The sequence below is a fragment of the Sprattus sprattus genome (assembly GCF_963457725.1).
Source record: "Sprattus sprattus genome assembly, chromosome: 5".
Classification (NCBI taxonomy): Eukaryota; Metazoa; Chordata; class Actinopteri; order Clupeiformes; family Clupeidae; genus Sprattus; species Sprattus sprattus.
In genome coordinates, this window is record NC_137924.1 from 37309677 (window position 1) to 37327800 (window position 18124).

The 18124-nt window shown below is 40.0% G+C and overlaps 1 protein-coding gene across 1 annotated transcript in view; it reads left to right on the forward strand.

Annotated features, from left to right (window-relative positions):
* Positions 1-16600: 16600 nt before the first annotated feature.
* rpgrip1 (RPGR interacting protein 1) overlaps positions 16601-18124 on the forward strand; it is a gene marked incomplete at both ends in the record, with an annotated part of 35129 nt that continues 33605 nt past the window's right edge. The window contains 2 exons of the mRNA XM_080839811.1: positions 16601-16685; positions 16957-17010. Coding sequence (XP_080695937.1) covers positions 16601-16685; positions 16957-17010 — 139 coding nt within the window. The remainder of the gene's footprint in view (positions 16686-16956; positions 17011-18124) is intronic.

Sequence of the window (18124 nt, forward strand, 5' to 3'; positions counted from 1 at the left end):
GTTGTTTGATGTAAAATGCTGTAGGGATGTCTACATGTCTAAATGTAAAGCTTATTCATCTTTCTAAATTTTCAATTTATATCTTTATTAATATTCTCAGAAATAAATGAATCAGTTAACAAAATAGGTCTTTCTGTTCCAATGCAGTGATTCTGTGATTTTAAATTGTGAATTAGCGCCAAACAGTGGCAGCTAATATAGTGCCTATGGTGAGAAACGGAGAGAACCACATTTTAAAAATGGTTCAGTTGAAGTTAATTTATTATAACTTGAAAATGACACATTTCAGTTTAAGCGCTTGATAGAGTAATCCATTATCATGCATCTTGTTCAACATTTACATACATCATGTCGTAACAGCTGAATTCAGAATGAAATGTCCTATATTGCATTTACATACATCTGCATGTGTGGATACACTGGGAATGGTTAAGGTAGATGTTGACTAACCTTGTGCAAACAGAAAAGACAGGAACAAGCAGCCATGGTGGTTATGCAGGGGCTTCATTATAGACAACTGAGACCAGTTCGTCTTGCTCATGCTGTACAATACACACATTTCCTCTTCCTCTCTGTGATGAACTTCCTGTAACCTACGGCAGCATGTTTCTAAGAACTGCGAAGACCGCTGAGTCACAGAATTTGTGTACGTTTCGTGCACATTGTACTTTTTGTAGTATATATGTATTATATGTGGACATCATGAAGATTCCATGTGGACAGAATTACTATTGTCTACAAAATGAGTTTATTTTGTCCACAAAATGCATAAAGCATGAGAGAGTGTGCTCTCCACAATATTTTGTGGACACAATTCTAACAGGTTTGTGCTTTAACAGTATGGTGGGGGGTGCGTACGTGTAGGCCAAGGGTTTCTAGATTGGGTGGAGGGACTACAGCAGCAAATCAATTCTACTTTTGATAGGTAGCTCGTGCAGGTGACATATGATCATATTTTATAGTTCTAGTGAGTGTGTGAGCAGTGCGTTATGTATAAGCTGGAGGCTCTTTATCGAGTTGTTGCTACATCCGGACAGGAAAGTATTGCGGTAATTAAGTCACAGCGTAATAGAGACTTGGATTAGTTTTGTTGCATCTTGGAGGGATAGGATTTTGGCAATATTGCGTAGAGGAAAAAATTATGTCTGAGATATGTTGCGAGTCAAGAAGAAGGTCTTGGTTGATAATTACAAGGTTTTTGTTACCAGTGTTGGATGTTAATGAGATGCCATCAAGTATGGGTAGATGGCTAGATAGTGTCATTCTCAATTGTTTAGGGCCTACAAGCATTACCTCAGTTTAAGGAGCAGAAAGTTGTTAGCCATACAAGATTTTGCATCTTGTAGGCACACTGTAAAACCTGAGAAGTTAATTAAACACAAATCATTTAAGGAGAAGAATAATTTGAGTTTGGTGACTTAATTAAGTTAAGTCAAATCATTTGAGAAAACCAGGTGCCTTAAACCATTTGAGCTGAATAGCAGAGTTAGGCTATCACTACTTGTGTATTTTGATTTATTTTATCTTCTATGTTGATTTATGTTCACTTCTACCATTTAAGCGATTACTTCTCAGCACTTCAACTTTACTACTCAATCTTTTTGAGGAAACAGGGTGCCTTAAACTATTTGAGGTATTCCAACTCACAAAAGTTATTTAGCTGGAGACACTGATCAATTACATTGTTTTATTGAAATTATTTTTGTAACATGACATTTGTTAACATTTGTTCCATAAAACTTCCATACACATTTGAAAATCTTCATTAGCTGAAAACAAACAAACAAAAACACCAATGTGTTTACGCATACCAAATGTAAAAGGTTCAGCATAAAAAAAAATCAAAACCGATTCACAAAAAATGATGTATTCATTTTCATACCCTTGATAAAATGTGCTCAAATGCCACCAACATCTCATTGAAAGAGGAACAAATAGGTTACTAACAATCAGGTATTTCTCTAAACATTTCAAACATGTCTTTGCACTCTGAGAAACAGCTTAAATGAAAAGCTTTAACAGAAATACCTTTGTTATGGTTGAGAGTGTGAGTGTGTGAAAGACTGAGAGACAGAGATAGAAGAAGAAAGAGGAAGAGTGTATAGCCTACACAAAAAGCATGAGAAAAAGTAAGAAATATTAAGGGGGGAGTGTGAAAGACGCAGAGACTGGTTAGTGTGTAGCTGTGTGTTTGAGAGACCAAGAGTGTCCGTGATAATATACACTTTATAGGTGGGTGTGTTTGTGTGCGTGCGCGCACACGTGTGAGGGAGGGAGTGCGATTGATTGTGCATGAGATTTGAGCATGCTTGTCAGTGTGTGTGCGAGTGATGAAGTGAAAGACAGTGTGGGTGTGATTGAGTGTGCTTGTCAGTGTGTTAGAGAGAAAGTGTGTGTGCACAACAGTGTGTACACCATCGCAACTTCACAAGATTTTTAGTCTTCTGTCTAAACACTGGGGGTCTAACTCATTCTCAAGTGACCGCAATTTTGGCTTAAAATGTCTCCTGCCAATGCAATCATCTAAATTCAGCAGAAAAATCTGAATAAATTCAAAGAATACCTTCATTTTTTTTCTGTGTATTCCAGATGAAGAGCATAGATCAGGCCAAATAAAATGACAAGTGCATCTGCCCAATATAGAACAACCTGATCCTCCAGAATGACAGCCACCTGTAGGGAAGGGAACTGCTGAGGCATTCTCTGTAACGGCAGACCTGCCAACCTTGAAGAACATTTTTGTTCTTCACACGTTTCCCCCCCCCACTCACTGCCATATCATCCAGTTATTCAACATAATAAATCAACTATAAAAAAAATACAATCATATATTCTTGACATAAAAAAAATCCTCTAATGACAAGAGATCTTTACATTTTGCATCATTTAGCACATTTAGAATTACCCCTTGGGGAAAATCAGTGGCACTTGCTCTTGAGTGCTTTGCCTCATAGTTGGCCAACTTGGCCTTTTGGAGCAGAGTATCACTCAAGTCTTCCATGTGACAGATAGTCCCCTTTGCAGCCATGCTCACCTTTCTTGTCACCAAGGCTCTTATCATTTCAGTGCTCAGACTGACTCTGTATTGGGTCTTGTTTTTAGTGACGAGACTGAAAATCCTCTCGCAATCAGCATTGCTATAGAAGACAACCAATATCCCAAGTATAACTGCTGACAGGTTGGAGAAGACCTCCTTGCCTCCTCTCTTCAACAGGCCAATGTCTCGCAAGGTCTCATCAGTGCACTTGCTGAGGATGCTCTCCTCAAACTTAAAGCTGGTGGTTTGAAACATCCGGAACTCATCTTCCACTTGATCCACAGTGACTTTTCCAGGCAGATTAGTAGGAAAGTGGCTGATAAAGAACCGGAGAGAACTGATTTTCACTGACTGTTAGCTATGCCTTCCACAACAGCATGCATAAGCAGTTAATCGCCAATTGGACATTTGGAAACCATGTAGTCAGCTGCAGATGAAAAGAACTTCCTAAAATCTTGAAAAATGGCTTCAGCTCTAGGTCACCCTGGCTTAAGATTAAGTCCTGGCCAATTGAGAGTTCCTCATCATGTACCTGATTTTCCCTTGTGCTGTATAGTGTTGGCTTGATACCTCTACCATTTTCATTCATCATAGTAATTCCACGCTCAGGCTTACAGAATGAAAGCAATACATTTTGCAGTTGCAGCTCCAAAGCTGGAAGCAGGATCTAAATGCATGGCTCCTATTTTTTAAGTATTTGGGCCTCTTCAGAAAGAGTGAATACATTTTGACATGGGGTTGGTGAGGAACTGAAGTACCTTCTCAGGTTTTGTCAGATCCCTTTTCTCTTCTTTTTTTTGTTTCTTTGGGGTTTCGTTTATTCTTTTGCAGCTCTTTCCAATTTAATTTAGCTTGAAGAGGAATCTGGACAAGTCAAACTCTGTAGCTGGAATGCTGGTGGAGGGTGGGGCTTTAGGCCTCTGGGTAGGGCCAGATGGAGGCATAAGCTGCTTGGAGGAACCAGAGGGTTTTGTCTTCTTTTTCCTTCATGTATCCACCTAATTTTCAAAGAAAACCGTAAGAGGATCCCACTGATGAAGTAGACGGTTCACATACTGCCCCAGAGACAGCCATCTTGTGGAGGCCAGCTTTAGGATCTTCCCCACTTCTGTATCACACATGATCTGTATGTCACATAGACTTGACTTTCTCTTGCTGCTTTTGTCCAGATACTAATAAATGGTGATAAGGAAGTCTTCAATGTTCACACTAAGCTGCCTGGATGCCCTCTCTGCGGCTAGGTGTATCAGGTGACAGGATCAGAAGATTTCCTCGCGTCTCAAGGAAATGGTTTGTTGCATCAGCAGCAGTGGCGAGCCGTGCATTTCACGCCCAGGCCTTTAGTGATGTCCTACACAGTCCTAACTGAGTGAATCCACCTCTTAATACCATCATTATGACGCCATGGCTCTCGAAACCATACATTTATACAGAAAGGCAGTATAACTGAGCATTGCATCACCTTATCAAAGTCGAGTACAACAGACTTGTAATAATATTTCTGGAGCATTTAAAATCAATACACCCGTATTAACAATTAAGAGTGGTAAACTTTCAGTTATATGATCGCTTGGATACTGTCACAACTTTAAAATAAAAGGTGATTTTAAGAGATTAGTCTACAAAGTTTTATTAAGTCCACTGAAAGTAGTGTATGTGAGCATTAACAAGTTTGTCCACTAAACATTGCATTGTCGCATCGGCAAAACAGTTTCATTAAAGAAATGTGAGGTAGAAGAAACAAACTATTCATTGAAAATAAAAGTAAACATGATTTGTATTTGTTCTTGAGAATACATTTCCGACAGTGGTGAAATAGTGTATTCCTTCCTTAAAGCAAAACAATTCAGTCCCTTCACTGAAGACACAGGTGTGCCAGTGCGCCATCCATCCTCCTTTCTTTCCTCAAGAAGACTTCAATGAATCTGTTGTACATTTTATCTGTGCGTTTCAGTTCCACCAATAAGTCCTTTTCTATCGACATGGAGGCTAATGCTGAAAGCCGAGTCAGTCCAGTCGTGTTTCTGTTTTGATTCGCTTAAGCGCTGAGAATGACCGCTCTGCAGAAGCAGTGGACACAGGGAGAGTCACTTCCCAACAGGCCAGTGTGTCAAGCTGCCCCCTGCTCTTACTCAGATTTTTCTTCTTAAGGAAATCAAGGAGATCAGTGGGACTTTTCCCTTCAAAATCAGTCATGCCATACATTACAGTCAGTTCTGTTTTTAGCCGGGACAGTTCGAACAGTGTTCCGTGACTCGGTGTTAGGCTCGAGAAGGCTGTTTGCGGGAATTTTCTCCCGTATGTATGAAAGTGCTGGTGGTCGAGAAGGGAGAGAAACATTCATTTTTCATGGTCTTTTGGAGGATGGCCGGCCTCGCGGCTATGTAAAATGAACTGGAGGCAGTGTCTCAGACGTAGTAAAAATGGCAAAGGTTTAATTTCCAATGGTAGTAATGCACACACGCCAGAATGGAGAAAACGGAACGAAACAAAAACTCCAAACAATTATTCTCAATAAATAAGCAAGACCCTAAACAATTTGGCTACAAACTAAGCAAGTAACTTTCAATCAGTTCGCTTAACCCGTTGTCGCTCTCCAATCTAAACAATTTACCTATCAATACATAAGCAAGTCCCTAAACAATTCGGCTACAACTAAGCACGTAACTTTTAATCATAAAAGGTAAGCTTAAGAAGTTGTCGCTCTCCAATCTAAACAAATGACCTACAGTTGTCTGGGTACTGTTCGGCGACGCTCGCTAAGCGGTTTAGCGAGCTAAATTCCAGGCAAAAAAAAGACAACATCCCTTTAGCGAGTTCGCTGAAGCAACTTTTTATTAATAACCATGGTAACCAATCGCTTAGCACTAACCTGCTCCAGGGCAGGCTAACCAAAGTTTAGCTGGCTAAACTTGCCACACCCACGCCAAAAGGAGAGATCCCATTGACAAGGAGTCATAAAGTTTGATTAGCGTAGGAAAAGTTCTTTGCGATCGCCAAGAAGATCCATTTTTCCATCATGATGAGTTCTTGTATGAGCGCTACCGATCCACCCGACAAGGAATAATTAATTTAGAAGACCTTCTCGAGTCATTTATTGCATACACCACCGTAGATCATTGCATGTCTTCCCTTTTTGTAATGTCGGCGATGCACTCATAATTATATGACATTGGTACAGTTGATAAACCCGAAATAACTTTCATTCGCAGCATTTCATACGCTGGCCCCGATGTCGCCAACTCAAAATATGATTGGTAATCACAACTGTCTGTTTCAGTTCATTTAAGTGTACAGGCGCTGTTAATTCTGAAGGCCTCAGGGAAGATTTCTTGGAGCCTGGCAACACATGATAGCTGAAATATGATTGGATTAAAGCTCTAATGTAAATATACAATGCTGGAGCTATGAAATGAAGAGAATGGACTATGGGAATAATTTAATACATATTTATGAAAAGAAAACATTAAAATGAAATGTATTTTCTGATGATGTTTAGGCCAGCAGAGAAGGCCTTGCTGGCCCTGACGGACCACCACTGATCAGCAGACAGCTTCTGGAATTCACTGTGCTCAACAATTTCTTGTGTAGCTCTATTAGGGACATAGCCTGACGATGTCATAATTCTAGTCAGAATATGAGTCTGATACTGCTCCATTGAGCTGTGATTATAGGGTGTGTTTCAACGAACCAGGAAAGAAAATGCCTCTTCGCTCAATTGATAGTTTTCAGTGTCGTCACTAAAATTGTTAGTTAGGGTCAGCGAAAAAGCGAGAAACAGTGGAAAACTTCGAGCAGTGCCTACTCAACTACGATCGCCATCAACCACAGACCATCCCACTATAGCCAGACAGAAATATTTAGAAGGGGAAAACAATTAGGAACTTGTGATACATTTACTGCAGCTGTCCTGACATTTTTATTTCTTTAACCTCGATGAAGTCCCTGTCTGAGCTCCAGTGTGGAGATATTAACATCTATCTAATAGAAAAATCCGTCCCCATACACATCTCAAAAACTGAAAGCCAACAAAAGCACAGATAGTTATCTAATTTTCAGGAGTGGTTGGGTTGACAACGATGTCGTCTGGAAGGTGAAAACTAAAAACATCTTCATAATCAGAGCAAAGATGAGTGCCATTTAATAGCTAGCTACAAGCTAGCGAGCTACCTGCTCAAAGCTAGCAGCCATTGGCCTACCCAACGATGTTCTTTATTATTTGACACAATTCCCTGATTTTAACAAGTACGAACGCCTGGTCTGGCTAATGACAACTTAAATGATCTTACCATATATTTTCTACTGACATTGTAGTATTACTAGTTGAATGACAAAATACACTAGCCTAGCCTACTGATAAATTAGGCAACCAGAACAGGATGACTGCTTTTATTTCCAGCTCCAAAAGTAAGGCTACTTTACTGTGTGTCCGAGAAACGTTGACCCAGAAGACGTCTATGTACAATCAGCTGGCAGCAACAGCGAAATATATATATTTTTTTATCAGCTGGCATCAACGTGGGCGGATTTTAAATGCGATAAAAACTAAATCCGGGCTTGTCTCCTCGCCGATTTTAACAGCCAACCGAGCAACAACTGTCTGGCATTTTACTAACTTATATTAAAAGAGCTTGAAAGGTGGGTGGTTCCTGTATTAACTCCCGTGTTAAACAGCTGTGGAACGTCTTTTTTGCCCGCCAGCTGGTCATTCTGACGTCAGCTGAAAACTATAAATTGGAAACCTAGAATCAATCAGAGCAACGTAGTATGACCATCTGATACATTCAACTTTTAGGCTACCGGATCCCGTAGGAAGGACGGCAAAAACATCTTTTAGATCGACAAATGCCTTAATCGTGTTTCTCTGTTGCTCTTTCAAAATGAATGCGCTGTCAACATCTGTGAGATATGCACTCACGTTATACTTATTAGCAGCAAGGCTAGCTAGCTACTATGTGTTTCAATGGAATTTTGGTCTAAGCGTTAGCAATAATCTAACAATAAATGTCTAGAGAGCTTCATTTTTAAGTTCTACAATACTCTACAACATTCGTGTTGCACATACACAACTAACTGAGTCAATGTAGACATAAAAAAGTTGTGTAAATAGCTTAATTCACATAAAATATTTCCTACTAACGGGCTTCCGAGACACCACCATCTTGGTATGATTTCGAATCTACCATTAATTCAACTCAAGCCATCTGTCCATCATCGTATAAAGCCCACTCTGACAATTTGATTGGTTGTCATGTTTTCGACCGGGAATAATTTCTCCCCAACGGAGCAGTGCCAGACCGAACTTCCAGACCAAAAAATGTTGTGGTCGGGGCTGGTCTGGTATCCAGGCTATTAGGGACATGGAGAATTGATTGCATTTTCAAAAAAGAAGGCAGCCAAATTATACTCCAGTATAAGCTAAGGCGGCCACTCCACGTTTTGGGATGTGGGCTAACTGGAGTCGGTGGTGAAGTCGGGAAAAAACGGTGCATGTGGTAATTGGTTTGTCAGAAAACTCAAAACAAACATAAGTCAAAAAGTAGTACTACAAAAACTATTTACACAGTTTTTACTTATCCTCTCAGCAGGTAACCCTCCCCTCCTGCCCTCTGGGCTAAGGTCCAATCAACACTAGTTGGACCCAACCATTGACGTGGGGGAGCCCTCCCCACATTAATCCAATAGAGATATAGATAACATAATCATGGGATACATACAGTGGTGTTAGAAGTACTGAAGTTTAGTACTTAAGTAAAAGTACCCAGGAAAATAAAAGTAAAAGTACTACATCAACAATCCTACTTAAGTAAAATGTACTCACTTTTAAATTTACTTTAAAAGTAAAAGTACTCACGCAATGGGTTGTCTCAATGTCTAGGGCTGGGCCATTTTGATACAGAATGCAGATATAGCCACTGGTAATACTTATGCCTCTACAGAAGTCACTACTAATAATTATTATAAGCAACAACATTTGTTTATTGGAAAGGTTAGTGTATGTATTGTTAGTGTATGTATTATACTTTTCACACTCTATCTTACAATTCTGTAGATGATGTTATCTACAGATCTGCGGATGAAGTTATCTACCAGGGATTATCTGTAAAATGAACCATTAAGCCGAACCAATGAAGACAACATGCTATGTCTTTAAATATTTTATAGAATTGTAAAAGTGTCAAAAATGGAAACATGGAACATGAAAAACAATTGTGAAACTGGTCAGAACAAGGCAGATCTTAGAATGAGATATTTAAATTAAGACCCAAATTTGATCATTGGTCAGGAAGCCAAAGGTTAGTGCAAAACAATGGCCATCACAAGAACATGGCAGTGAAAGTGCCATTCAGAGCCCTTTCATCAACTTCGCATTAACAGAACCTTTTGTTCAATTTCAACAAGAGCTGGTTTTTCAAAATTCTTTGACCCTATTCTGCCTCTTTTTGCAGAAAAAATATGCCCTGCTGTACTAAAGAGCCGTTCACATGCCGCAGAGGCAGGCAACGGCGAGTTGGGCTTATGGGACAAATTGTCAACTGTGGGCACTGACTTCAGGGTGTCCATGGAGGTAGCTGAGTTCGCCAGGGAGGCATCCAGTTGTTTAGTGGTTTCCTGGACGTTTCCCTTCATAAGGCCAAATAAGTCCTCCTCCTCTGACCCGGAATTGCTAACTGGTGATGGGAGCGGATCCTCCCTCATGTTTCTATTGATATAGTCCATACCTACACAGACCAACCCAAACACAGAATAAAGGAAACATTATTTTAAGAGTACTATTTGTCTCTATAACCATCATGATAATCGTGAAAACTATGGCTGTGGTATTTTTTCCCATATAATAATAAAGGTACAATCATGTTATTTCGATGCAATTTCTGTATGTCAACATGCATTTCGCTAGATAGTATAATATAACATTAGTATTATTATTAACAGTATAATATCATGTCAGTAACCAAATTAAATGTATAAATTAATTTTCAAAAAGTCAGGGACATTAACTGAACATAGCAAGAACTCGAGCCACTGACCACGAGACAGGCGGTAAGCACCAGTGTACCAAGCAGACCATGAGGTCGAGCTAGCATGCTAACCTACCAGATTTATCTTACCACAACGTAAAATAAATAATTAAGGTTCTATAATATTATTATTGATGCAATTGCTGTATATCAACATGCATTTCGCTAGATAAGAGTCATAGCAAGAACTCCTCTTACCTCGATATGCTTCTTTACATTCGAAGGCGAATTCTTAAAAGGCTAGCAACTCCTTTCTTTGAGGTAGACAGGAGAGCCATTCAAACCTCCAAGAGTCATTCTTTGGGCCTTTGAAAGCGAACATGTTTTTTTTAAATAGGGCCAAGGGTGGCTCATCCGAGGGCTCAGATGAGGCTGACTCTGAATCCATGCTGAAAAGTTGTTTGTTAGTCAGGCTGTTTGTCGAATGTTTAAGCAAAACAGGCAAGGCTACCGTAGTGCCGCTGCCAAATACACACTCTGCTGTCATTGGAGCTGATAGAGCCACCTGATTGGTTGAAATGTCCTAAAGCTACGCAATCCATATTTTTGTGAAGGCAACATTTTGGCGAAACTGTGTTCATAAAATGTAACGAATAACGACACATATTGTAGAAATGTAGCGGAGTAAAAGTATAGATAATAGCTGCAAAATGTAACAAAGTAAAAAGTATGCACAATTATTTTTACTTAAGTAAAGTACAGATGCGTAAAAATGTAGGCTAACGAAGTACAGTAACAAAGTAAAAATACTTTGTTACATTTCACCACTGGATACATATATGCATAAGCCCACCACCACCAAGTTCACTAATGCACCCAAAGCCATATATTACAATATATATACACCTTACACACACAACACATATTATACTGTATAGACATACATCCAGGGGCGGTTTTAGCAAACTGGAGGCCCTGGGCTAAAAAGAACAATGCCCCCCCCACGGCATAATAATGGGTCTTCACTAATCACTGTATCACCACCATGGATGTTACTCACATTGTTGACATCACTGCTGTCGTTATCAGCCAGCTGTACTTGAGCTGTGTTCATGACCATGGCAGTATCATGCGCGTCGTCAGTGCGGGTGTGTCAGTGTCTCGGATATGGGCAGCTGTGGTACATGCGGCTCACCGTTTGTAGAAGCAAAGCAGGCAGAGCTAGTTGGTGCTACTACAAGCTGTGCTGCTAGCAATCGCTAAACTTGGCTTAGCAGCACTTAAAACATTATCAGATGAACTCGACACATTTACAGATATTTCCTCCACTTCCACGGACGAATTCCTTGATTGGAAATTGTGTGTTACCTTAGGTGATTTCTCCCTGAAGATCGCATCCTCCCCTTTCCTCTTTCTTTTCTCACTGCTACTTAAAAATCGGTTCACGCTTAACTTTGCAACCACACACGTCACCACGCGAAAAATTGTCAGTGACAGAAAAGTCACGTGACCTGGAATCATTTGTTGGAATTGTATGGAATTAAGAAGCATTTTAGGCTGATACTGACAATAAAATTATCGTTTTTCATGCTTATTATGAATTGTCATTGTTTTGCAATGACAAGTGATTTATTTTAATTAGCAAAAAGAAGAGGAAAAAAAACGGAAATACAACGAGGCCCCCCTGGTGGCCGAGGCCCTGGGCAACTGCCCGGTTTGCCCGTTCGTCCGCACCGCTCCTGCATACATAACATAACGTAACACCAAACACCCCCAAAGACAGCTCCCTTCTCCCTCCCACGTGGGATGTGGAGAAAAACTACTCTTCAGCGGCGTGCGCTTCCGAATAGGAGCAGCAGGACAGGAGTGATATGTGAGATAGTGAGTAACTGGATGTATGAATTATCCAGGGTTGTATATGTAAATAGTGAGTAAATGGAAAATGACATAGAGGGTACCGCACTATATGCTGTGGATGGTAGGCCTAATCATAATAAACAGGTGAACTGTGTCAATAGTGGTTTACGTGTTTTTTGTTTTACCACGGTAAAATCGCGTTGCTATCAGGTAATGGAGTCAACGCCTGAACTCGCGCCAACTCTCACTTGATTAAGAAGGTATAAAGCAGTATGGAACAGGTGGCTCTCGAAATACCTAACTAGGCGTGTGTGTGTGTGTGTGTGTGCCTGCGTGAGTGAGTCCGATGTCTCCCGCTCTTGCGGGGCAACGTGTGCCAAACTCCACTCCATTGCGAAGCGGTGAGAACAGGCCCGTATTAAGCTCATGGTGCCCCTGGGCAAAAGTGACTCTGGTGCCAACCTACCCCACCCGCAGAACACAAACCATACCTATCCACAGGGGTGTTTTAGTCCTTGAGTAGAAAAATACTTTCTTACTTTACTCAAGTATTATTTCTGAGTATCTGTACTTTACTTGATTGTTTTTTTATACATACAGTACTTTATTGCATTTTCTCACTTTGATCACAGCTTACTTGCGAAAGTAATTAATGCATATGCTGTAAATTATGTTTAATGTGAACTTATGTTATTAGAAATCATAATACTTGGGTGCCCTGCTTGCACAGACCCAACGCAGGAGGAACCATAGACAAACTGGGACACATAGTGGGACGTTAATGATAACGATTTTTTTTTGGTCACTGTTGTCCCATGTATGTACTGTATAATTACAATTACATGTTTTATTATTATTATTATCATTACTATATATAAAGTTGCCCAGTTGCACATATGGTTAATCCGGCCGTGGGTGAGAAGGGGGGCATTCACCTTCTCACAATATATATACAGTGTCTTCTCTGATGAGTCCAATTTTCAGCTTTGCCCAACACATGGTCGTCTGATGGTTAGACGGAGACCTGGAGAGGCCTACAAGCCACAGAGTCTTGCACCTACTGTGAAATTGGACTCATCAGAGAAGACGAACTAGGAGACCCTCCAGTCGGCTTTGGTTCAATCCTTATGGTCTTTTACAAACCTCAGCCAGGCAAAGTACAACGTTGTCCCGGAAGAAAAACTTGCTTCCTTTTGCTCTGACAATGTTCCCCAACTCTGAGAAGTGTTTTTTCCAGCAGGGCAATGCTCCGTGCCACACAGCCAGGCCAGTAAAGGTGTGGATGGAGTACCACCAGATCAGGACCCTGTCATGGCCAGCCCAATTTCGAGACCTGAATCCCATAAAAAAAACTCTGAAATGTGATCAAGAGGAAGATGGATGGTCACAAGCCATGAAAAGAAGCCGAGCTGCTTGAATTCTTGCGCCAGGAGTAGCATAAAGTCACCCAACGGCAATGTGAAAGACTGGTGGAGAGCATGCCAAGACACATGAAAGTTGTGATTTTAAATCAAGGTTATTCCATCAAATATTGATTTCTGAACTCTTCCTAAGTTAAAGCATTAGTATTGTGTAGTTTAAAAATGAATATGAGCTTGTTTTCTTTGCATTATTTGAGATCTGAAGACACTGCATCTTTTTTGCTATTTTGACCAATTGTCATTTTTCTGCAAATAAATTATCTAAATGACAATATTTTTATTTGAAATTTGGTAGGAATGTTGCCAGTAGGTTATAGAATAAAACTAAAATGTACATTTTACTTTAACACATACCAATAAATAGTAAAACCAGAGAAACTGATAATTTTGAAGTGGTCTCTTAATTTTTTCCGCGGCTGTATATTACTGTCCACAAACATGTATTTTTAAGTTTGAGGCGTTAGATGCCAAATTTAGTTTAATGCATGATCTGTCTTATCCGGTGCCTCAGTGAGACTACTTACAGTAGGTTGAAGCTGTCTCTTGACGAATCTGTTATAGTAATATTATGTCCCTCTAAGCGTTTACTACTTGTTCATTAAGGACTTATCTGTGCTCACTTAGAAATCACTTAGGATATCCAGGTTACTCTGCCAAAAGTCTGTGAACTAGTTAATGGACTGCTGTCATGGTACAATTACAGTTAGTAGCCTGACAACGTCAGTAGCCTAGTAATCATCCCACAACTCTGCCCAGTAGTAGCTTGATGCACAAAGTCTTTTATAATACAGAATACTACAGATTAACTATTAATAATTTATTGTAATGCCAGGAATGAGCAAATACAATACAAAAATCAAATCAATATTAGAAACAAAATGAAACATAAAGCTACAAAACAGTCATATCAAATAGAAAGTAAGTCAATGATCTGGCATACCTGGCAGGGATGACTACATTCCCAGGCGGAATAAATATGTTCTTAAATTACAAGGCAAATGGGAATTTGTATGGATGTATGTACACATCTGGGGACCTTTGAACTATAGGGGGTATTTCCCCATCACAGTGACAGGAGGTAGGATCTTGATACTGGGGCTGCACTTGTGTTCCCAGATTGGACCAGGAGAAGGGAGGGGGGCACGAGAGAGAGTGAGGGGGAAACAGGAGACAAATGGCAAATCCAGTAAGAGAAGGATCTGAAAACAGTGGTCAATTTCTTCAGACAAACATCAGGGGACAGGTGTATTATAATATAAGTGACTCTCCTCAGTCAATACACATGTGTTTCTCCATGTTTGCCCAAGTGACAGGTTCCTGGGAATATAGAACCTTACAATAACACCACATGCTACTTCTTTAGGGTTTAGGGCTCGGGCTCTGCGCAGGGTTCTTTTTCGTTCAACCGCAGAGCGTTTTGTAACGTCCAGTTAGGCAAGGCTCATGCAAGCATTTTTAGTACTAAGCAAACAAGAAGTGTTCTCTCCTGCACCTTGTCCAACAAGTAGTGTCAAACCAGGTTGAGGCATTCACATCCATGTAGCATATGGTAAGAAATCTGATGCTGCGGTGCAATCACACTCCTAATTGAAAATTCATCTCTAGTTTTTGCTCATTGCCCATATAGCCTCTACAAGTATTATAGGTCTGGATGTTAATCACCAGGGAACAGTAAACCCCACAGTCACATTAACATTAGCAATACATAAACACATTAAATGTGTAAACAATCTTAACTTTGTTCCATATTGTCAGATAAAATTAAGGATACATTTGAAAAATGAAATAGATAGTCTGAACTCATCCTCAAACAAAGTTTGAATAATTACATTATCTTGCACATATGTTTCATTGTGCAACGATAAGTCATTGCCGACAGAGCTTTGCAATGGACAGCCCATTTAATCTGCTTACTGATCCAACCTGCTCTGCAATTTTTGTTCCCAGCAAGAGTCCTCTGCAGATTAGCAACAAACAGTACTGTATCAATCAAATTAGTCAGAGATCTACTAATCAGATTAGACCTACCCCCTTTCTCACTTCTCTGCCTCACTGAATATCTGTTCCTTGACAACATGAACATACCATAATAAAGACAAGAGTAAACTGTGTAAGAGTTGTGAAAGAGCTATAGGGAATAATCCTGTTGTGTCAGCACAGAGCCCTTAATAGAATATGTAGTATGTATAGTATATAGTGTGCTGCTTTGTTCACTCAGAAGCCCCCAACCATGTCAAAACATTATTGTAAGGATATGGATGGTTTGTTTTAGTGTAGTGTGTATCTATGAGGCAGAGAGACCCATCTGAACTCAAGCTCACATGAAGAGGGGAGGGGTTAACTAGGATTACTTGCGATTAGACTCCTCAGTTAAGCAGGAGACATACTGTCTGACTCAAGAAAGAGAAGACGTCTCTCATCTATTGGATTTAAGGACGTGTTTGCAATGTAGAGATGAGAAGACCCTTATACCTCAGATTTATAAGGTAAGGTGTTTTTTTTCTTCAATCGGTTCTTGAACAGTTTACTTACACACATTTAGGCAAAGTATGTGCTCAGATTTAAAGGTGTTACAAAAATGAATTTAAGCTTATATATTGGGGACATTCTGTGGCAAGTCACCTACAAGCTTACACATGGCCCCTTCATTTTTATTCACAATTTCATTTTGTATCATTTAGACCTTGTCCTGATTCCAACAGTTACCCCTTAATAGCCATTTCTTAATGACATGTCAACCATTGGAAATTGCAAGCAGGAAATACTTTGCTGAGAGGACCCTAGGTGTTTTGGCAAAGTCAGACAATGTCTTATTTCCTGGAATTGACATGAGCTCATCACTCCAAATAGCAACTCATCACTTGCCTCAGAAGTCTAATGAGTCAAACAAGGCCTATACAGGTTTATATTGTGTTATTAAACTGTACAAGTGGAAACTTAGTGCAAAGTAACAGTCACATTTGTAGAAATTCTCAATTTTAAATGTCTGTCTGCTACAGGGGTTGTATCTACTTCTTCTCAGCCTTAACTTTTGAATACAACTGTATGTCTGAAGTATTACATGTGTGTAAATGCCATGAATACATACTTTTGATAACCATGATAACTTTACATAACCAATCAGTCATCAGGTAGCCTGAAGTGTGATATGGACCATTAAAACAAGGTTTATGTTTCCTGTTTAGGGAGTTCATCTGCTGAGGTGGCTACCGTGATTTGACAGAGCAAACTCACATTCCATCTGATGTAATGTCATCTCTGGAGCCTATCCTGATGGTCTTAAATACTAGCCACTGATTGGCTGAAGGGCAACAGTCCTGGACATGTCACTCGCTCTGGATGAGACAGCAGGTGATCTCCCAGTGAGAGATGTTGGCCTAAGAGGAGGAGTGATGGCAGCCATGCAAGGTGTGTGTGTATGTATATAAATATATGTGTATGTGTGTGTGTGTGTGTGTGTGTGTGTGTGTGTGTGTGTGTGTGTGTGTGTGAGAGAGAGAGATTGGGATAGAGAGAGAAAGACAGTGTGTGAAAGAGAGAGTGTGTGTGTGTGAGAGAGAGAGAGAAATAGTGTGTTTGAGAGAGAGAGAGTGTGTGTGTGTGTGTGTGTGTGTGTGCAAGCCAAAGTGAGAGCGTGTGTGTGTTGACCAGAATCTCTTTGTATTGCCCCAAATTACAGATTCCAGTCGTGATACGAGACTCTTGCGAAGGCCTCAGGTTTCCAAGATGAAAGGTAAGAGTACTCATTTATCATCAAGCAGTTGCTTCCTATTGAAAGACAAAGTTTGTTTAACTAAATCAACACTACCAGACTCAGAGGAAATCACCATGCCTGATCTTAGATATACTGTACAGACAGATGCCTGATCTTAGATATACAGACAGATGCTTTATCTTTGTTATACAGGCAGATGCCTTATCTTAGATAAACAGGCAGATGCCTTTTGTCTGCACCCTTTTCCCTCTCCCACCCCCCATTAGTAGTTAGGGAAGAAGGTATGAGTTTAAGTATTCCATATGTACGATATACAGTGCCTCTTGAATGTGAAAACATATTTCTACACAGATGTCAATAAAATTTAAATATGTAATGAAAATTAAGTGATTCCATAAGTATTCACTCCGTTTAAAGTGACTGACCTAATTTATTAGAGGTCCAGCCAATTGGTGCTAGAAGTCTCACAATTAGTTAAATGCGGATCAGTGTGCAGTGAATGTGTCTCAAGTGATTGTAGTATAACGACACCCTCGCCTGGAAGGTCCATTCACTGGTCAATATTCAGTAATCAGTATTCCTGGCTACTGTTCCACCATGAAGACATAAGAACACTCCAAGCAACTCACAGAAAAGGTTATTGAAAAGTATAAGTCAGGGGAAGGATAAAAAAAAATGTCCAAGGCACTTAACATCCCCTGGAATTCTGTTAAATCCATCATCAAGAAATGCAAGGAATATGGCACGTGTAAATCTGGCTAGAGCAGGCCGTTCTCACAAACTGAGTGACCATGTAAGAAGGAGACTAGTGAGAGAGGCCACCAAGACACCTATGACTACTCTGAAGGAGTTACAAGCTTCAGGATCTGAGATTGGAGAGACTCTGCATACAACAACTGTTGCCCAGGTTCTTCACCAATCAAAGCTTTATGGAAGAAAGCCATGAACGAATATGAATGAATATGCCATTTTACCTTCCAGAAAGGCTTTGCTTTATAGAGAATGGGCAGAAAGCGCAGAGAATACTATAGACCAAAAAAAAAAAATCTTTGCTGTAGATTAACAGGATCCTAGGTCTAGCCTAAAAAATTCATAAAAAAAAGAGGCCAATCTCAATGCTTTAAGCTTGTGT